This window comes from Zootermopsis nevadensis, unplaced genomic scaffold, assembly GCF_977971745.1.
Source record: "Zootermopsis nevadensis isolate Lab colony 2312 unplaced genomic scaffold, Znev_1.0 Znev_ptg000011l, whole genome shotgun sequence".
NCBI classification, from domain to species: Eukaryota; Metazoa; Arthropoda; class Insecta; order Blattodea; family Termopsidae; genus Zootermopsis; species Zootermopsis nevadensis.
In genome coordinates, this window is record NW_028259143.1 from 12,922,214 (window position 1) to 12,944,760 (window position 22,547).

The window sequence follows — 22,547 nt, forward strand, 5'->3', positions numbered from 1 at the left end:
CAATGCCTTTGGCTATCAAACAGATGTGGTAAAAATATTAGAAGACATAAAGCAAGAATCTATGTTACACTGAGGGTACCTTTGCTTTCTCTTTTAGCCCTCTACCATCAGTAATACTAACGCAGTGCTAGTAACACCTTGTGAGAGGGGAGCAACCACTGAATCTAGGGTCATGACGCGCGCGTGCGCGTGTGGAGGGGCTAAAGCAAACGTTCAGATAATTTTAGACAGTGATATGGGTTTTTGTGGTGCAGTCTTCAAATTTCATACCAACATTTCAGTAGAACATGCTGCCTCCATCTTCTGATGTTTTAGAATGTGAAACTCTATGGCTGTGGAAAATATATATTTTAGTTTTCCATTTGAGAGCAATAATTAGCGAACCCCCTGCAGCCAGACATTTAAAATTTGGCACAGAAACAGATCATTAACACACAAACTCGGAATTAAATAGTTTGGTATGTAAATGATTATAAATATTGTGATTTTCTATATGACAGCTTTAAAATAGTGGAAATCTACACAAGCATAAATTACTCCCAGAAACATATCACTAAATTGTACAATTCCTAATTATAATAGTTGCTGGCATCTCCATATAGAAAATGCGTGTCAGAAAGCTCGCACAATAATTGTTCTATGATATAATATGGATTCTTGCAGTTGATATGAACCAATTAAATTCCCATGATCAGTTGCAACTGTGGGTTGAGGTTTGTTCTTGTCTGATTCAGTGGTAAAGGAGAACATATCCTAAAGTAATATCACAAATACACAGATGTGATGCTACTGTATTTCCTCATAAATGGGCTGAAAGGAAGGATTTTAAACGGAGAAGTACATGTGACTCACGTAAGGGTGCTTCCTTGAAATAAGAACTCTGGAGACACTCTTCAGCAGTAGCTCTTTTCTTGGGGTCATACATGAAGAGAAAATTAAGAAGGCGAAGTCCTGCAGCTGACAGCCACGGGAATCTCTGCTTTAAATTGTTGTATGGCTGCTGTTTCAATGTGAAGCTCTAACAAAAGACAAGAACCACGTAAACCACTACAGAATGTAGCTATTTCCAGAGAAACATTTTCTCATATGATCTTCTTCAGTTCAAGATTAATTTAATGAAATATTAGTACTGGCACTCATTACCTGAAGAGCTGGAAGTGAAGAGAACTCTGGCCAAATAGCGTCAGAAGGAGTCCCTAAAAGATCAACGATCAGTTCCAACTGGCCGAGTTCAGAGCGTCCTGGTAACAGTGGACGGTGTCCCAAGAGTTCTCCCAATATACAGCCAGCAGCCCACATATCAACAGAAGTTGTTTGGGTATGTGCCTGTAGTAGGAGTTCAGGAGCCCTGTACCACAAAGTCACTACTCGAGGTGTCATTGGACGCAAAGGTAGACCAAACCAGCGTGCCAAACCAAAATCAGCTAAAAGGAGAAAAGCATGAACCTTAGAAACATGTATGCACTTTGTTTGGTTTTTCAATGTGTGTACATCTTATTGTGAGAAGTATAAAAGGTGTCTGAGCAGAAACATACTACAGTCAGTGGGATGAATCTGATGTATGATAAAACCAGTCAGCCAAAATGTGTACAAGAAACATTGCAATATCAATATTGATGGTTTTTAGAATTATACTTCCTCTGATTTTGCCTATAAAAGTGCTTCAATTCATCTTTGTTAGAAATTTATGATGACAGATCTAAAATAAAATTTCCAAGGATAAATCAGGAGTAATCCATGTGCGTGAACACAGGTACGAACACATATGCATACATGCACATGCACACACAAATCTCTTTCTCCTCCCTGTTCCCACTTTTCTTATACATGATGTCTCTTTACACCACTGCACAGCAGGCCATCTGCTGCTATAAAAGCCTCATTTGGAAAATGACAAAACCTCACTGTTTGGAGAAACTGTGTCATCACACTTTCCTGTGCATGAAGCATGTGTGAAGCAGCATGATCAAGGAGAACTTGCCCTTTGATTGTAGCAGACAACTCTGTAATCGTAAGTACATCCTTTGGAGGACATCGGTGTGTTACGTTTCAAGGCTCTTAAATGACGAGTGGGAAGAGACATTATATGTAGGATGAGATATCTTTCCTTTTGCTTGTAACCCAATCAGCTACATTGTTAACTTTCCCTCTATAAATAAGGATAATGCTTGATTTCTGAATAAAAATCTATCTTGATTTGTTTCAGTGAAGACTTCCATGTGTTTCTTATTTTACATGCTCCTTCATGGCTCATATAACAAGTTTCACCGATTCTCATCAATATTGACTGCAAATGCATGTTAATGCAGTCAGTAGAATTTACTCACAAAGATTTGCAGTTTTTCTTCGTTCCATCCTTTCACTGCGTAAATTGGAATATATCTCCAGATGTTTACTGTATGATGCTGAAAGTAATTCAGATTGTCAAAATTCTGGTGGTTTCTTTCCTTAAACATTCAGAAACAGTTTTCTCTTTTCCCCCCCCCTTGCTTTTCTCCCATCTTTTGAATGTATTTAATAACACCATGACACTCATCAGCACATGAAGGACCTCTGCACTTTGCAGCAAAACCAAAAACAAACACACTACTATGCATACTGCTATAAATTAGCTGTACAAACGTGAAAACAATGCACTGTGGAGGATAAAACAACAGTTTTAAGGCACAGCAATTACATTAAGCATTTAACTTGTTGAAGAACTTGAGTGAAGTTTGTTGAAATATAATTTGGATAAATGGTAAATTCACAATATTATGTGTGAGGGCTAATAAATTATAATAAAATTTGGAGTGGCAAGAACCTGCATTTTACTCATATTTTTATGCAAAATTTTGTATATGTATCAGAGTTTCTGAGGGGGAGACTTGGGAGTGTCTTACAAATGGGTTAGGTGCCCATCTGTATACCCATGAGTTACATCTTGCAGATGATCATCAATGTCGCCATTTCTTGCTCTGGGCACTTCTTTATTGAAGTTGTTCTGGTCTGAGGCCAGTTCATCCAGAGGGCCAACAGCTGGAGTTTCTGTACTTTCCTTTCTTACGTGAAGACAGAACAAGATCCAGCTTCCGAAACGTATTTTATTTATATTTGTAATTTAGACAATGGACAAAGTAAATAAAAAAAATCACATATTATAATGCACCATGATCAGAAACCTTTAGACTTCAACTATAATTTTAGTTCATCAGTGAAAAAGATCAAGATTATTGATTACATCACAGAGCCAGTATTTGAAGCTGCATTCCCTTCTCTAGCGAGAGTGTATCATCAGTCAGATATATGATTTCTTTCTTCTGTACATGACAGACACATTAGACTGCCTACTTTCGTTTTGGAGTATTTCTACAGTACCTATTTTGACACATCCCTTGTCTGTCATAAGTAAGTTGGACACTTTCAGGTCTCGATGAACAATGAAGTTGCGATGGAGGTAGCGCAGACCACGTAGCACCTGCAGCATGATACATTTCACTTGGGACTCTGAGAATGGTGCCTGCATGTTATCAAGAAGACTGGCTAAGTCCTGTTCACAGTACTCCATCGCCAAGAAAATACTGCAACACAAAATATGCGATTTCTTTGTTCACCTGTAATTCAAGAACATTTCATAATCAAATTCCTGATGTGGGATTTTCTCCAGGCAGTCAGTAGGTTCTGCATTTACTTGCTTAATTCACACATTGCATAAATTATGCATCCATAGTTTGTTGTGTAATAAAGAAAAAACAAACTCCCAAGTATTTCACACACTTCATTTAATATACTGAAGATGGCAGTTAAGAAACGTTTCATCAGAAAAATTGCCAATACATGATGTTTGACTGATGGTGGACTGTTAGTTGTGTGGGTCAAATCGAGTAGCATAGCATGCACCTGCTTCTGCCATGGGTTCAGTAGCCCAGGATTTCCCTGTGGCATCATCCAGAAAGTTGAGCTACACATGCACATATTAACCATGTGTAACTTGGTTAAGCACCCTTATGGTGATTTTAGACTTAGTGCAAGAATGTGTTGCTTGTGGTACTATATTTTTTCATTTCTAGTGAAAATTATTTTTTAGTTTGGTGATATATCACCAGCAACTGCAAACTATGTGTAAATATTCTCAAATATTCATGAAAATCAAAGGACTAACCATTCAACAACAAATGACTCTCAAATAAAATCCAAAGATTTTGAAGATGAGACTGGATTTTCACTAATTTTTCATTAGACTGAGGAAACAGAACAGGTAACTATAAATTATAAAACTTCACAAACACCAATACAACTCCACCAACTTTAACCTGCTATAAAGCACAATAATTGAAGACAGGGAGAATAAAAATGTCACTTAAAATTATTTATTGTCTGGACTTTTTCCATCGTCCTTGTTAAAAAGAAGAAACCACAACGTTTCCAAAATATCGTGGTTTCTTCTTTTTCGAAGGATGATGGAAAAAATCCAGACAATGAATAATTTTAAGTGTAATCCACTATCGTAAGAACCCCACAGAATTGAATAACAATTTCACTATCTGCATTACAGTGTCATCATTATGCTTACCATAAAAGCATCCAAAAAGACTACTATCATATAATGGTCTAAGATCAAGGCCTGTACAAAGCAATTAAAGTGTACTGAGATTGAAGACCATATACAGATAATTCAATGTTTCACACCAAGGTCAAAGTTTAAAAGTAAAGCAATGCCTAAGATTTAAGTTCCCTTGTGATATTCATGCGCAATTTCAAGAAATGGGATGGATGGATGGATACACACAGCTCTCAGGATTGGGTCTGGAAAGTTTGGGGAAACATCCACAGGCATTGCCTTGAATAGGACAGTGTCTGTGAGAATTTAGGGGATGATACAAATATGTGCTTGCACAAACGAATACTGATCCAACAGTCAGTCATTGTAGTCCACCACCTTGTCTGCAATTTCCAAGAAAAATGTGTCATTCCCTGCACTCTTTCAAACTTTGATTAGTAATAATATAATAACAGTATAGTAATATGATTTTAACACTGATTCATATTTATATTATAGTTTAGTCGGTTAATTTGACATGGAAATCAACAGAAAAGGGCATGAAAAGCTGTGTTTAGCAATAAAATCATTGTCATGACTGATGGATGCTCTGTGGTGCCAAAATGAAAACTTATTTATACAAGCAACAGGATGTAATACTGGCATGGAACGTTAATATGAAAAGAATGGAGCAACCTTTTATTTCAGGGCTGGTTTTAAACTTCTGTTGCACCTACGCCCAACATTCACTTAAGTCATACCCATGCAGAAAACAACAATTTACAGTAATTTTAAATATATTTCCAGTGTTTGTGGGTTCAAGTTTTCTAACAGAAAAGGTGTTGTGTTACACAAAAAGGGAAATTTTGATTAAGACCAATCCCCCCCCATGGTAATGGTCTTCCAAGGCTTGGACCTTGTGGGGCAAGTGGAAAAGCTGATCCTGCTTTTATTACCACATCTCACAAGGGAATGGTTAGGTTGGTCATGCCAAAACCTCACCTGAAATTTTGCTCATCTACAGAGCCCATCTAGTAATGATTGTACACAAAATTTCAGCTGCTGATGCGCTGTGCAAGGGTGCGAAAACATTGCTCAAATTTGGTATGTATATTTAAAATTTGCGCCACCGCGCATGCGCGTGACAACAGCGCGGCATTCACTGGTAGGTTGCAGCGGAGGGTGTGGGCCAGGCGCTGGTGAGAAGGCAGTGATAGATTAGTCTTCGCGGAGCTAGAAGCTTAACTATTGTTGTTTGCGCATAGTAGAGGAGGTGTTTTAGTGACGTGATTACCAGATCTTGCACTGCAATGTGGAACGCTGTCAACGTTTTGCTACTTGCAATGCAGGTCTATGCAGGATGCAAGCCAAGTTTGCAAACTAGAGAAATGTGCAAATAAACCTTTAATTCGATGTTTGTGGTGCAAACTGAATATATGCTTCACATTTCTGTCACATTTATAGTGCATAATTTTGTACATTATTTCTTCGTACGCATTCTGCGAGCTCTGCTTGATTCCTAATATAAAATATACTGGAGAAATACCCGTCAAATATAGCAACAACAATAATCTTTTGAAACCCATTCCCATTCATTGCACATTACACCCCAGACTCGATGAAATTTTATAAAGTTAATTCCATCAATTTTCCCTTCCCCGTCGCAAAAAGAAAATCCCGTTCCTGTTAACAAAGACTGAACTCAAATGCAAGCGCAGTGCTGGTGGAGTTAAAACTGTATCTGCAATTTCGTAGTTCAGTGTAGGGTTCAAAGAAAGAATAACGAGGAGAGTTGATGGCGTAAGTGGAAGGTGGTGAGGAAGTGAAATGTTATTGTTTGGAAGGGGATTCTTTTTCTTTTTTCTGTCTCTTGGCACCACTCGACTCTGCATCAGACTCACTGGGTCGCTTGTCCAGTGTGATTTGTTTTTGTCTACGTTTTAAAATGTTTCGAAAGTGACACATGGCATTATAACTGAAAATGTTTATGCTGCGGTTTGCTACTGCTTTATCGGGGTGATATCGTTCCACAAAACTTTGCACCTCACCCCATTTTGCACAAATTTCACGGATCAAAGAAGTAGGAACATCCTCCCTTCCTTCCTCTTCCTCTGAAGACATTTCCTTCGCAATCGCCTTTTGTAGCTGCTTCTGTAGTTGTTCCAGTTCTTCTGTGCTGAGTTCATCTTTGTGGTCCTCTAATAACTCCTCCACATCTTCATTGTTAACTTCCAAGCCCAAGTTTTTGTCTACAGACACAATATCATCAATAACAGCAGAATCTTCATTGTCAAAGCCCTCAAAGTCTCTGAATGCAACACATTCTGGCCACAATTTCCTCCAGGCTGAATTCATGGTCCTGTAAGTCACTTGCTGCCAGGCTTTGTCAACGAGAGTTAAGCAATGAAGAATCTTAAAATGGTGTTTCCGAAAGTCTCTGAGTGTTAATTCTGTGTCAGAGGTTACCTTAAAACATCTTTGAAAAAGTGCCTTAGTATAGAGCTTCTTAAAGTTTGAAATGACCTGCTGATCCATGGGCTGTATTAGAGGAGTCGTGTTAGGAGGCAGGAACTTCACTGTGATAAAATCTAACTCCTCCTTCAACTCGCCTGCCAAGCCAGGAGGGTGAGCAGGTGCATTATCCATCACAAGAAGGCACTTCAGTGGCAAATTGTTTTCTTGCAAGTATTTCTCCACACTTGGGGCACAGACTTCATGAATCCACTCAATAAAACATTGCCTAGTTACCCAAGCCTTACTATTAGCCCTCCACATAACTGGCAATTTACTTTTTATCACATAGTTTTTCTTAAACACCCTCGGATTCTCCGAGTGGTACACGAGTAATGGCTTGATCTTGAAGTCCCCACTTGCATTTCCACATAGCAAAAGAGTCAGTCTGTCCTTCATTGGTTTGTGTCCCAGTAATGCTTTCTCCTCCTCTTGGGTGATGTATGTCCTCCTTGGCATTTTTTTCCAGAACAGACCGGTTTCGTCACAGTTAAACACTGGCTGGGGAATGAATCCATTAGCCTTTACATAGTCACTAAAATCTTGCACAAATTCCTCAGCAGCTTTTTGGTTCACATTCGCAGCCTCCCCATGCCTAACCACACTATGTATGCCACTTCTTTTCTTAAATTTATCATACCATCCTCTGCTAGCTTTGAAAACATCAGTATCACCACTTGTGCCAGGATATTTTTTTACCAGGTCATCATGCAATCACCTTGCTTTTTCACAAATCATACCCTCAGATACACTGTTGCCAGCTAACATATTGTCGTTTATCCAAATTAGCAGCAATTTCTCCACTTCTTCAATAGTATGAGATCTTTGTTTAGTAATAACTGTCATTCCTCTTGCAACATCGGCTTTCTTCATTGTCTCTCTATTTTTAAGAATAGTACAGATCGTTGATTTTGCCATCCCAAACTGAGTAGCAAGATCATAGACACGAACACCATTTTCATGTTTGGCTATGATTTCTTTCTTAACACCTATCATGATATGGTAAAGCTGCATCATATTGTGATATAATAAATATATATTGTTTAAATCTTGATGTAACTCCTCTACAACTTTCATTTCTGGCTGATACAAAAACAACAAAAAACGTTCAGCCACACTAAAGTCATAATGAGCATGATGTACATATACAGAACAACATCGAATATGTTATTAAAATGGAGTAAAATCTGGAAAAGAACATTGTTTAATATCTGATAAACATCTTATAAAAATGTACGCTAAAATAATATATAGAAATTGTATTTAAGAAATTGTATTTAAGTTATTATTGATTTGAATTTTTATATAATTATATACACCTGAAGATAGTTATTTTAGGAACTGAAACATGTCGTGAAAAATGATGGTCTAATGTAAATCGAATATTTCGATAAAGAACATCATTTAATATTTTAAATATTTTAAATCTTAATTATTGTAATAATTTAATATTTAACAAGAATTTGTTGTGATCAGACGGACAAGATTAAAACAATATATACCTATCATGATATTGGTATTTTTTTCTTTTCACTTTGCTGCTATCATTGTCTTTCTTTGGCCCCATGCTGGATCATTCTTCCACGAATACTGCCAACGCTGATGCTCCCAGCTTATCGCTCCACGATGTTGACGGCTTGCGTGTTCGTAACTCAAGACACATCCGAGACGCTTTGTGTTCGGAAAATTTGTTTGTAAACTGAATTGTTCATGATCCGAGGCGTTCGTGAACCGAGGTTTGACTGTAACTGTAAACATTTCCCTGAGAAGTACTGAAGCCTAAGTACATGAATCTGTCCAACTTACAACAAAAGGGGTGTCCAAGATATAGGGTATAGTGGACATGTAAAATTATAGGATATTCGCCAGTTAAAAATTAAGTGTCCAATACGAGGTGCGATCGGAAAGTTTCCAGACTGTGTCAATAGAGGGCGAACCGGATGTAGTACGACCTTCTGCCGCTAGGGGGTGCGGCCTACATTCATAGTGAATCAGTGTGCCAGCCGGCATCATCGAATTAGCATTTGTTTCTTAGTTACGGGGGTTTTGGTAGTGCATTACACCGACCCTCCTGCGATTTCGGAATGGCGTGTGCATCAAATTTTGCCAAAGACTCGCCAAAACGGCTACGGAAACGTATGAAATGCTAAAGCAAGCATTTGGGGAGTCCGCAATGGGTCGTCCACAAACTTTTGTGTGGCATTCACGTTTTAAAAATGGCCGAACCTCTGTTGATGATGACGAGCGTTCTGGACGACCATCTTCGAGCACAACGCCCGAAAATGTTACGAAGATTCGGCAGGGTATTCACGAAGATCGACGTCGTACCATCAACGACTTGTGCGACATTGTTGGGATAGGCTATGGGACCTGTCAGCTGATTCTAAAGGAAGAACAACACATGCGACGCATCGCAGCCAAGTTTGTGCCAAGGTCCCTGTCTGAGGACCAGAAGCAGAATCGACTTCTCGTTTGTCAGGAGCTCAAAGATCTTCCAAGAACCGACCCCAACTTCCTTTCTAAGCTCCGTGACTTCTTCCTCTTCCCAAAGATGAAAATTCAGCTAAAGGGAAGGAGATTTGAGACGATAGAAGAGATTCAGGCAGAATCGCAGATGGTGCTTGACAGGCTGACAAAGAAAGATTTCCAGGGATGCTTCCAGGCTTGGCAGCGGCGCTGGGATCGTTGTGTTCGCTCCCAGGGGAACTACTTCGAGGGTGATGGATGAATTTAATACCTGAGATAAGTGTACGGGTTTTTATACGCGCAGTCTGGAAACCTTCCGATCGCACCTCGTATGTCATATTTTACGTTATTGTCCAAAGCTACAAACGTGTTTGAGAAGATGGTCTGACACTTCTGTAACTTCTGCATCGTTTAGTTTCTTGAGGTCAAGTCTTGCCGTTTAAAGACGCTGATAGCAAGTGAGAGCTGACTTATGAGATCTTCCTCAAATATCCTTATACTCTGCTTAGACGTGTCATAATGTACGCTCCGATGTCCGGTTTTCCTGTAAGACAGCCAAAGGATCCACGTACATTGCTCGAACGTCAGACGATACCTGTTTTTTTATAAACAAAGGAATGTGGGCAACAATATATCACAGAACACCAACTGCCGTATTAAATGTCACCTGGTTATGTGTTGGCAATGTTCAAGACGGAATTAAATAATAGATGGTAATTTAAATTCTTTAATACTCACGTTAACAGTTTTGTTTGGCCGTGCAACGTGGGAAAATAAAACTTTAGCTTATCCTAAACTAAATCATTTTAAATCAATGAGAGGTGAAGTAAATTATGAATGAAGGTTGCAAAATGAGTATGACCTAGTCAGTGCTGGTAGCTCTCCTGTTAGGGCGGGGACCTCAACAAGACGGCGAAATCCGTACAGAACTTAATTCGGAAACTTCTCCGAAAGCATCCACTTGCAAGACCTAGTCGGAGACGAGAATCTTGCCAAAATGCAGTGCGTGGTCCGTTGTCATTATCGGCTTTAACCTTCCAGTTCTGCTACCAGAATGTTAACTGCCCAGTTGCCTAAATTATAAAACTAAGCTTTTTAAATTAGGATTAATGTTCAAGGCATCTGGAATTAGCTGAGGAACATGTTAATCCAGTTTGTCGTGAGAAAATATTTGTTTGTTCTTAGTGGGTTCTTTACTCAGTAAGGATCTAGTCCAGGGGTGGAGAACCTGCGGCCTTAAGGCCACATATGGCCTTCTAGATCCTTAAGTGCGGCCTTTTGACTGAATCAAAATTTTACATAACAAATCCTTTTATCTTGATTAATACATTTTTCAAGATGCCCTTAAGGTCACAAATAATGGATGCCCATCTAGCACAGTAGTATTCAACCTTTTTTGTTCGCGTACCCCCAGATATATTTTCTCTTCAACTTTGTACCCCCAAAGTTGTTTTTGTATAATTCAAGTTATACATAGTACATAATCTACATCTAAAATAAATTAAATAAATTACATTACTCATTATTCAGTGTTTATCATAAAAAAAATTTTTTTTTAAATTTCGCGTACCCCCGGGGGCACGCGTACCTCAGGTTGAATACCATTGATCTAGAGGATCAACTGAAACTGCGGACCTCCATGCTGCAACCAAACATTCAAATGCTTTCCAACAAAAGGCAGACACAACAAAGTCATTAAAAGATTAGTTAACTTTAAAATTAACAAATAGTTTTCATTTTTTGAAATTATTATTAGATTTTGACAAAATAATGCAGGGCAGACAGTCTGTGTGTGTCCGCCGGGCAGAGAACGAGTCGACAAGGGAGAGCTTGGAGACAGATAGTTCTTAATTTTTTGGTTTGATGTAGCTAGTCATAACCCCGACCGGAGCCTGAGCCTTGGAAGTTTGTTCTCTTTTCAATTTATATATATATTTTTGTAAATACATGTTGGTAATTTGGGAGTGGTTTTATTTGTATTTGGGTTAATCCTTGTGATAATCCTACGCCGTACCACCTCCAGGCCTCTGGGATAAATTGGATTCCGTTAACAAGAGCCGGAATGGCTGACAAACTTTAATGGTATGGAACAGCGTGCTTATTGCAGACTGAAGCCTGGCAAAGCAGACACAAGTGCACCTCAGTTTAAAAGACCCTTCAATTATCAAGCGAGCATGTACAAGGATCATGAAATGAAGTCTTCTGTGTAAATACAAACTGTGCTCTTTGTAAGTGTTTTGCAATGTCGCATTTACTGGGACGGAAGTTTCAAGTTGTCTGCTCATGTATTGTGAGGTTTCTTCTGAAATTCTGACCTCCCAGCAAGTTTTGCAGTGTCTTCCTAAGCCTGTTAATATATTTTATTATGTAACTACTGCCAATGCTTCCAGAATTATTGCACATGAGATGTTTCATTAGGAGGAGCCATTCCCAGAGGGGCACAGGGCCTGGGTAAAGAAGTCTATGTGGGTCCATTTCATAAGATCGACATCTGTAAGTTTTACTTTACTTAAACTGTACATGTATTCCTGTCTCTATCCTATGATTACAATTAAACTAATATGCTCTGTGTTTATTTTCTATCTATAGGGCGCTTAATTTGGCACTCAGCATGAAATATATCATGCTTCATAATGTCAAAATGTGGGGTTCTGAACACTCACCCCACCTTACGGATAGCCCGCTGCTGGGAACGTAAACCACATTTTTATTTACTGATGTTCAAAAAAATTATATCTAGAAACATTAAAACTGCACACTGGGTTATATTATTAATACAGTAAGGTCCCAATTATCTGACCTTCAGTTATCCAACATTCCATTTTATCAAAGTGCCATCTCAGAATGTTTCATTTTATGAGCTGCCAACTAAGTACGTAGCAGAATAAATCACACTTCCTGACCAAGCCCCTTCTACATTTTGTGAAATCAGTTTCTTCAGAGTGCCTTCATAACTGGCTTCTGGATTGACATTTTTAATTATCTGATCATCCTTACATCCTGCTTAGATTTGATAATGAGAACTCTAATGTATTAGATCCATGAACAAGGAAATTCACTACGAGATTTGGCACTCATGGTAGGAAGTGTTCGAGCACAATCACATCTGTTTTCAGAATTACACTGCAAAAGAAGATTTAATTCATTTCTCACCCATTAGAAAGATACATCTCAAATTTTATTCCAAAGAATGTTTCTCATTTTTGAAACTTTTATGATAAATGGCTATTTTAATTTAGGTTTCCAGATTAGCAAATATTGTTCTCCTACAATAAAATCTTAGTTCTTTCGCTTTGGGAATCATTTCCTTCCCTGTCCCTCACATTGTTTATTCCCTTATAAACATAATTACTTATTTCCTGTTGGCCATCAGGTAGTTTTCTGCCTGGATTTTGTAAATGCACCTACTTCAGTGGCATTAAAACAGACAATATATATTAACTGAGTCTTTGTTAGGGACAAACTAATTTGTTTAGAACTTGTTTAAAAAACTTGCTGTTCAAAGGGAACATGGATATCCAATCTGTTTCCAGATGCCAAGACTCACTCAAATATCATCTGCTGGTTGATTTCTCCTTCTGCTTCAAAAGGCGTAGCTCTTGACAGCATCTCGTGCGTCAAAACCGCACGGCTCCACCAATCAGTTGCCTGCAAGAATTCAAATTAGGACAACAGCTGAAATGAGTCATTTTTATTTTTTGCATCCAATTTTAAGTGGGACATTTCTAAGTACAAACAGTAGCTTTCTTCATAAATCAATATATCACATAGTAATTGTAGCCAGACATAAACCATGCTGAGTTTTCTATGGTTTTCCTTTTAAATCTTATTTGTAACTTAAAAGTCACTTTCTTAACTTTACTTTTCAATTACTATTACAAAATCATTCTGTATTTACATTTGACATTGATGCCCTCAGCAAATGAGTCCGCATTATTAACAAATATAATGAAAATCTGATCCCAGGTTCTTCACTGTGGTCGGACAGACAGCAAACTAAAGCCTTGTATCGACTGCGCGCGGCTGCCTCGCGAGGCAATGTTCGTTGCTTTGCCTCGCAAAGTCGATACCATGTTGCCACGCGTAGCAGAACGAACACTGCCGCGCTCGAACTTGGCTCGCGTCGAGCCAAATCTGAGCGGTTCTTTGTCCCGCGGCAAAGGGATTTCACGGTGTTGTATTCATGGTGATCTTGCGAGAACTGACGAACAGCGTCGATCGTAGCCGAACACTGCTGCCGCGCTCGATGCTGGTAACCACGAGCACAATGAGCGAACGAACGAGTTTGCCGCGCACGAACAGGTGCGCGAGGCAGCCGCGCGCAGTCGATACAAGGCTTAACACAAACAAAAGAGCTAACAGGGGTATTTTTTAGAATTTGAGTTGTTGACGTGCTATGATTGATGACTCTGGTATGTACTTATTTCATTGCTGCAAGCTTAATCACATTTCTTATCAAAAGAAGTTGTTGCAAATTTTGTGTACTTTAATACAAGAGGTGAATATCACACTATATTTAACATTTAAATTTCAGTTTGTGTCTTAGATATTAATATCTTCCTCTATGTTTTGAAGAATAATGGAGCCAACATAAACAATTACAGCTAATTTTTCTTGCAACAGGAGACGAAGAATCAGGAAGTGTTATTGAGTACTTCAGAGTATCTCCAGTGCTTGTGTTTCAAATTCCACTTTCTTACAAATATGCATTAGCTATTCCATCCAGGCAGACGACTGCACCAGATCCAGAAACCACTGGTGGTTCAGTTAAATTAAACTGTATCATTATTGCTACATCCTTATGGAATGGAATAATTACCATTCTGTGCCCTGTCCCCTCATCGCTTTAGGGGCCAATTACTGTAGTGGACCACAGCAGGACTACATTAGTTTACCCTGCTGACAAAACAACATTTTACATAAGTTAAAGGATAGGACTTAAAAAACAGATGCTACTCACTAGCTGTGGTACTAGAAGCAGAACACTGAGGATTGCTAGCACTCAAAGATTGTCAACAGAAGCAGTTCAAAGCTAGTTCAGTTCATCACTTACCCTAACAAACCTTTTTCTCTAACATCCAGCCTACATGCAGAAGATTAGGCAAAGTGGGGGGAATCACATCACCTAAAAGAAAAATTTAATTTTTTGGCTTTATGAACATTGTTTACAAAAGCTAAATGGTAAATCTTAGAGAGTAATGGTAATTTTTGGTATTTTAATGTGTAAGTAAAAAACAAAACCACAAAATACGCGCAACTAGGAACTTGCATTTATTACGCACAGAGAAAAAGAAAAATATGCTAGCTCTGATAACATGGGGAACTCACAGCATGTTTCCCAGATAAAATCACCTACAGAAACTGCTTAATAGACCACACGCAGGGCTGAAAGAAGACTTTATGTCAACACACTGCCTGGTACATGGCCAATGCAGCACCAGAAAATATCATTACCTCCACCGTAGTAACAAAACGCATTATTTATTCCCGCCTGAACCCAGCACGTTACAAGACTCCAGATCCAGGATAGACATATATATTTGTACTTTCAAATCTTATCAGTTGTATTATGAATAACTAACACTCAGTTACACTTACCGTGCAATCTGCTAACTTTAAAACTTAGAAGATATGCGCCTACATGAAATATTTCTTCTACATAAACAAACAACGCCAACACAGCCGCCATAATAAATCTAGACTGTTTGTAAGCTCTCAATAGAGATGTCAGTGCGAACAGAACGCGCTCAATTCAAATCTTTTTTTAGCCTTTATCTACTTTCACCCACAGGTGTCCAGGTACACATTCATTCATTTAATCCTACTAGACATTTGGTAGGACTCCTTGGACGAATGATCAGCCCGTCACAAGGCCTCTACCTACACAGGACAGCACAACACAGAAAGACGCAGACAAACATCCATGCCTTGAGTGGGATTCGAACCCATGGTCCTAGTGCCCAAGCGCACAAGGTCTAAGCCTCAGACTGCGTGGCCTCTGCGGAATTCAAATCATTTGAAAGATAATTACGGTGGCGGCATTGCCTCAGGCGGCGTGATATTTTATGGAATGTACTGAGAGGGTCTTTCTAAAATACTGATGAGACAACAACAGTATGTTATGCACCTTATTACTAAATGTTATACTGCGATGTTGCTATGTACTCAGTGTTAAGCATATGACATCTGTTACACACAAGTTGTTCTGCTTGGGATGTACATCACAATTTTTGCTGACTAAAGATTTAATGAATCAAACTGTCTAGAAACAGCGTCAATAATCTCAAACTGAGTGGACCATCCCACTGTAGTTGACCTTCTTAGCCACAGTTTAGAACTAAAACATGTACATATAGCCTATTTTTATGTGATAACAGATAAGGTTAAAAGAACTCACGTCAAAAATAGATTTTCTGAGTTCCATGTTTCCCCCCACCTAAGCAAATTCTTGGATCCTTCTGCAACATTCTTCTCATAACATCAACTTCAATGTCCGAGAACAAAGACAGGATGTCTGGTATGTGACTCAATGTTTTGCTGCGAGAGAAAGGTTCATTCTTGTATTTGCCATAAAAAAAGTACTCGATAAACTTGCATTCACAATTAATATTTATAACGCCTTTCAAAGTTGCCATAAGTGGTGTGGTCAATGTCTGATTTGCATGCAAATCTCTGAGATAGGTCATGCAAGAGATAAGGAGGATGGTCAATGTTAAACATTTTATGCTTTCAGCTTTTGGAGCCCTTCCTTCTCTGTGCCTTACATTCAGTTGCTGTCCAGCACAAACTTCCTTCGTTAAAGATTGTGGCCATCGTTGAAACTGCGTTTTGTTTTCTGCCTAAGGTTAATTTTCCAAAGGTATCAGGCACGTACACAAAATTTATTCCCATTAAAACAGACAGTCATCTGTTAACCATAAACTAATTTCAACAGAAATGAGTTCAAAGGAAAATGATGTTCACAGGGAACAGATACATCAGATCTCTGTTCCCATGCTAAATACTTACCAACAAAGTACTGTATCATTTTGATGTTCATCATATTCAAAGGGCCTGCACCCGATCACCATTTCAAATGCCATTACGCCGGCACTCCACCAGCCCACTTCCTGTAACAATTAATATTATGGGTAACAGCTGCAATCAGACACTTTCATTACATTGCACACTTGTACATTTTCCACAAGGCTCTCCAAAAAACAGAAACTTTATGGTTAGAATAAACTAATTGTTCGTTTCTTGCCTCCAGGTTAACATGGAACATTTCTAAGTCTGATAATGATTTTTTCTTCTTTTATCTATTTCATTTAGTTATCTGTCTGATTCTTGGTCAGCCACAGATTGGGGTGAATTTTCTTATGATTTTCTTTGAGTGCTCAGTCAGAACCTTAAAAAAACACTTTACTAAACACTGTTTACAATTGACATTATACAGTTACACTATCACTTATTTTACATAAATGACATTAGAACGCAAGTGAGGAAAATTATCATATGCCATTAAACCCCATTCAGTGATTATTAAAATGCTACAGGGCAAAGCTAACAGGAGCATTTTTCTATTTTTCTGTCGAGAAAGCACCTACAAATGTTCCATGTTTGTTCCGAACTGCTGTGCCTCCATCAATACTGTTTACTGCAACAAGTTTTCGCAAATATTTATGTTTATTTCAGTTCAAGAACAGCTTATACACAGAGTGTGCACATGAAATGTATGCCATTTTAATGCTAGTGAATCATTATGCAGCGGAATATAAACTAAATTAATTTGAGAATGTTATATGATGAAGTTTATAACTCATGCTGATTTAGTTTCCATATCTTTCCACAAGATGCACCACACTCGCAGCTGTTAAGATGACATCTTAAGCAGAGGAATTCCTCACGCCTGTTTTAAAGAAGTGTGACCTATTGACATGCTGTTGGAACAAGACAGAATGCCTCCACATTTTCACAACTAACTGATAGACAATTAAATCGCAAGTTTTAAGAGAATTTTATTGACAAGGCTGGGCCTGTGACTTGGCCACGCTGTGTGCAGGAACTTCCTCCCCTGAAAGCATTCTTCTGGGGGTACATGAGGATGCTATCCATGTGCTAACAGTGACATCCACTTTGCCAGAACTTGGTAGGAGAATTGGCTAAAGTCACCCTAGACCTCCTTATAGAGTGGACTGAATCTGAATATAATTATGTTATCTGCCAGGCCACTTACAGCACCCTCATTGAACATCTGAAATTTAGGTCAAATTCACAGGCCTTGTGATATCTTTTAGTTACACACACTGTGAAAATGTGTGGTCAAATATCAGGCACCTGATGCCTGTCAACTCTTTACAGGTCTCATACTTTGACACCCCTCAAATAAAGGGCACTGCCTGATGGACAGCGGCCCACATAGCACTTACATTTACAGCCTATGTGTCCTTGTACGCACACTGAACAAAAGATAAGGTGGATATAATATTTACCTCTTCAGCTGACAAACTGTTTGCACAAACCATAATCTGTGACAGCAATGCGGCCCTGAAGATCTACCAATATATTGTCTGGTTTTAGGTCTCGGTGTATGACTCTTAGCTGAAAGAAACAAATTAACAAATAAATTCCTTGTACTGAGGGGATAAAATATGGTATATCTTGCAGTCTTACTGTGGTAATGAGATGCAGTTTCAATATTTTTCTTTTCTGCTACATATCACCCAAACTAAGCTGTCACTGTTACTGATTAAATTAAATACCACTGACCCCAACCAATCTGAACTGTAGCTGTGGCTTGAACCGTGATTATGAGTGAGGATCTACCATGTTGCTTATGTGTAGAGGGCTGGCATGAAGGTGTTTGACACACTAAAAAATACTTCAGCTTTACCACCACACCCGCACAATATAATCTACTTTCAATTTTAGTATTGTACACTAGTGTGAGTACGACTGCACATTTTTATTTGAGATTTTGTTTATATGATAAGAAACGAGAATAGTGAATACAGTGAAACCTCGATGCATCGTTTTCGGCGGGGGTGGGAAATAAAAATGATGAATGCGGGAAAACGATAGATGCGGGAAAGCATTAAAAATTTTAAAAAAAAACAATGTTTCTCTTTCAAAGTTACTTCTTTTTACCAAAAAAGTCTTTAATGGACAACTGGTTTGTCGAAACTTTACGTTTTAGACCAAACAGAGCACTTTCCACGTTCAAAATGTTTTCCTCGTCACGTTCACTAATATTAAGCGCATAAAAGAACGACTTCATGTTTGCCAATGCTTCGGCAAAACTCGGCACAGCTTCGGGCTCGCATTCGTCGTCTTCCTCTTCCTCACCACTCCAACCCCCTTTGCGGACAATAACAGGAAGAATGGAAATACTATTACTGCCGAACTCAACGAAACGTAGCTGTAGAAGACCCTGAACCACTGGAAACGAGATGAACCAGAAGAATGAAAAAGTTTCGCTCGCCTTTCCTTTGTACTTATAATAAAAGCATTTGTGAAGAAATTCACACTGCACATGCCATCTGGCATCGCTGGAACGAAATATGAGTGCACCCTAATTAAAATCGTAAAATTTCTGACAATGAGCACCGCCATTCACTCCAACTATCACCCCTGCACCGCTGACCCCTCATTCCAAAAGAATCTGTGCTGGTTGGGCGACATAACAGGTTACCGCTACTGCGTATTCCAAAAACATTGTGCGTCTTTCGGTATTAATTTATCTCAAAACCCAGCATTTTAAATTCTCAGAAACGATCATTGAGGGAAAATTGTGGGCCGGGACTAAGATTTTTGAACGATCGATGCAATAAAACGATAGTTCGAGGAACGATAGAAGCGGGAAAATGTAACATTATTTTATATGGGATGTATTCGGGACCGAAAAAAACGGACGATGCATCCGGGAAAACGATAGTTCCGGGAACGATGGATAGAGGTTTCACTGTATATGACGTATTGAATGAAACCAAAAAATTCTGTAGCTACACAATCAATCAAGTACCTTCAGGCTTTAAACTGACTTGTTATATATTTTATTGCACAGAACTGCAGTTGCACTGTTTGCCTACCTTATGCAGATACTCCACAGCGTCGATGATTTCTGCCAGGTACAATCACCAACTGTAAACACTCCTCCTAACTCCAATAGTTGGGACAGGTCTCCACCTGCATAATATTCTGGAAAAATAATAACGAAACTTAGTTCTCTGTCGTATACTCAGTTAGAAAACAGTGTTTGCCAAATGATGCTCCGCACAAGACTGAAGTTGCAAAATGACTCCAACACAAAATTCTGTCAAGACTTCGGCAAAGTTGCTTCTGAAACACTAGAAATGATGCATTAGGTTCACAGTGATTATTCCCCACATTGTTTTACTATGTTTAAATGGCATTCGAGATCCAAAGACGGAAGAAAATGACTACGGTGAAAGTCTTTCAACTGCACATGTCTCCCCCCCCCCCCCAAATTGAAGCAAGTGGACAATTCATGTGTCAGAACAAGTGCAAGAATGGTGACAAAAGTGCAGGATCTTCAAAGACATGGAAATTGCCATGGAGTTTTAAGAGATTTTTGAACATGCGTCGAGTTACTCAGCACAAGACGCCTTGGATGCAAAGTGAGTGGATGACAATCTGCAGTGATCTCACAATGACATCTGGTAACATCTTTTGCTCCCTCTGTCCATCACTGTCATGGACGAGACTTTTCATCTCTTTCACTAACAAACAAAGCATGATCCACGACTTGCAGTTCGCCTCATTCACGGTGATAAAAAAGTTACAGTGATATCAGAAGTCTGAGTTTTGTGGTCCTGTGCACTACAAATTCATTCCAGATGCAACTCTGAACAAAGAAAGATCAAACAGAAGTTGCACCAGCTGCAGGAGGGGACCAGTGACTGGTGATATAAATCTGCTGCACGATAACACAACCCAGAATTCCTGTGCAAAAATCGCTCGCTGAACACAATACTGTCGTGTTATCACATCAACTTAATCGCATGATCTCTCACCATCCGATGTCTCTTTCCTCGAGAGAAAAACATTTGAGAGGCCATCGTTTCAACAGCAGGCAAGAAGTTATTGCTGCAACTCAAGATGCTCTGTGTGACATCCAGCCACAGTAATTCCAGAACTGCTTCCGGCAACTGTACCAAAGGCGGCAAGAGCGTGTTCCAGCTGAGGGAGAGTTGTCTGAGAGCAGCTGCGTCTAGGTCGAGACCATAAATTTTTGACTGCATTACAAAGTATTCTTCTGTAAATTTTTAATGTAAACTGGTCTGGCAATTCCTTTACACGAGACCTCTGATGGTCTGTTTTCTATTAAAAATTTTCTCCTGACTCAATATACCAATGGGTCCTGACTTGTGTTACCGGGTTAATCACGTTGACAGATATTTTGTCATGTTGTAGTGATATATTATTTTTCTTTTGTGTTATTCTGTTTACAGATGTAACCTTGTCTGACGTACTACAATTTTCTGCACTGTCCTCAACAATACTTTGTAAGTTTAATAATTCCTCAAAGTATTCCATCCAAGTCTAAAGATACACATCTTTCTATCCACACCAACTTCTCTTTGTCTAATGGACATTTTAATTCAGATTTTTATTCATATTATTCCTCATTACTGCATAATTTTTTTGTTTCTTTTGTAAGCTTTCCTTAAATTCATCACATATTTTTTCCATTTTCTTTATTTCTCAAACTTAATCACACATTCAATTGCTTTTAGACAACATTCCTGTGCACAAAAAATACACCATGTCACCCTGAACAAAAACCCAATAATTATCACTGTTTTGTAAGTGTTTAAAAAGAAAACCATATTTAATTTAGTACCAGATGCACCATTTCTCTTAAATCTTTGCCTTTAAAATTTACGTGTTTGTCAGATTTATTGAAAAACATGTCTCACCATGACCATGCGGTACTGAAATAAAAATGAAGCATACAACATGACATGTAGCTAGGATGGGTGACACAAGAAATGCTTACAGAACTGTGGTAAAGAAATGTGATGAACAAAGGTAACTTGTATGACCAACAGATGGAATGTTATGAAGCCCATGCAGATGTTCATTAATTACAAATACCATTAATGTTCCTAGATACATCAAGAGCTGGTGTAATCTGTAACGGGTGTACTTACAGGGCTGAACTACTCCACAGATGTTGGGTACACATTCCTTTACTCGAGGAAAATAGCAAAACAGGATCAGCCTGTGTCCTGCATCACCAGATACTGCATAATATCATTCCACATTGAATGGTCTCTGTGATGGCTGTCGGAACAGCTGGTTCTGCCCATCTAACTGGTTCACCACCAGCTTTATGCTCCCGACTGCGTGCGGACATCTACACAAGCAACCCCACTCAACATATTTTAGGAACAGAGTAATGAAAGCAAACAAACAAACAAAACATACATCATTCATTTATAAAAATTAGAGATTAAATTGTTTATTTAGGGTTTATTAAATTATATTTCCAACAATCAGATTATACAGCACTGAATAATAGATAAGTGAATAAGTAATTGGAAAGAATGTGGAAGGAAGTGGGTGTGGCCTAATTTAAGGTACTATCCTGGAATTTGTTCACAGGGTCTGAGGAAAATCAAAAGAAACTTCAATCAGGATAGTCAGTCCTTGGGCCAAGATTTGAACCTGGTACAGTAGTAGCAGTAAATTCCTGTATTCCACATCTATTAAAATTGAAAGGCAAAGGGATCAGAGGAGTAGGAGGAGACGGCAGATGAAGAAGCACACACTGCCCATTCTATAAATATTATTTCCTGGTGGCAAGACTTTGTAGCTTGCTTTCTCACTTCCTGGGTTAGTAAGTGTTGGGATTACATAGTACATGCATTTGTTTTCCTTGTACCTGCAAGACAGTGACATAGGCAAAACATTCAGTTTCATCCCAGATACAGTAACAATCAAAGTGTCCTAACCACCTCACCATTAATTTTTTGACATAATAAATATGTTTGATAAAGTATGGGACAATGGGAGGAGAATAAAGTGATGGAACGAATTTTTCATTAAT

The 22,547-nt window shown here is 38.7% G+C and overlaps 1 protein-coding gene across 12 annotated transcripts in view; it reads right to left on the bottom strand.

The window, feature by feature from the left end:
* LOC110833959 (cyclin-dependent kinase 10) overlaps window positions 1–22,547 on the bottom strand; it is a 36,383-nt gene that overhangs the window by 5,259 nt on the left and 8,577 nt on the right. For 4 of the 12 annotated variants that reach the window (XM_087347373.1, XM_087347368.1, XM_087347370.1 and 1 more), the window contains exons 5-16: window positions 21,649–21,854; window positions 19,564–19,672; window positions 17,968–18,076; window positions 16,505–16,605; window positions 15,894–16,033; window positions 14,550–14,621; window positions 14,316–14,392; window positions 13,044–13,144; window positions 3,358–3,560; window positions 2,328–2,405; window positions 1,144–1,424; window positions 853–1,018 (exon numbers count right to left, since the gene is read on the bottom strand). In XM_087347373.1, the coding sequence (XP_087203499.1) occupies window positions 853–1,018; window positions 1,144–1,424; window positions 2,328–2,405; window positions 3,358–3,560; window positions 13,044–13,144; window positions 14,316–14,318 (832 nt within the window). In that variant the 5' untranslated portion in view covers window positions 14,319–14,392; window positions 14,550–14,621; window positions 15,894–16,033; ... (2 more) ...; window positions 19,564–19,672; window positions 21,649–21,854. Of the gene's footprint in view, window positions 1–852; window positions 1,019–1,143; window positions 1,425–2,327; window positions 2,406–3,357; window positions 3,561–8,532; window positions 9,108–9,863; window positions 10,041–13,043; window positions 13,145–14,315; window positions 14,396–14,549; window positions 14,622–15,893; window positions 16,034–16,504; window positions 16,606–17,967; window positions 18,077–19,563; window positions 19,673–20,508; window positions 20,526–21,648; window positions 21,855–22,547 lie in introns of those variants that run through there. The other 8 variants (XM_087347378.1, XM_087347379.1, XM_087347376.1 and 5 more) reach the window with 8 other exon arrangements.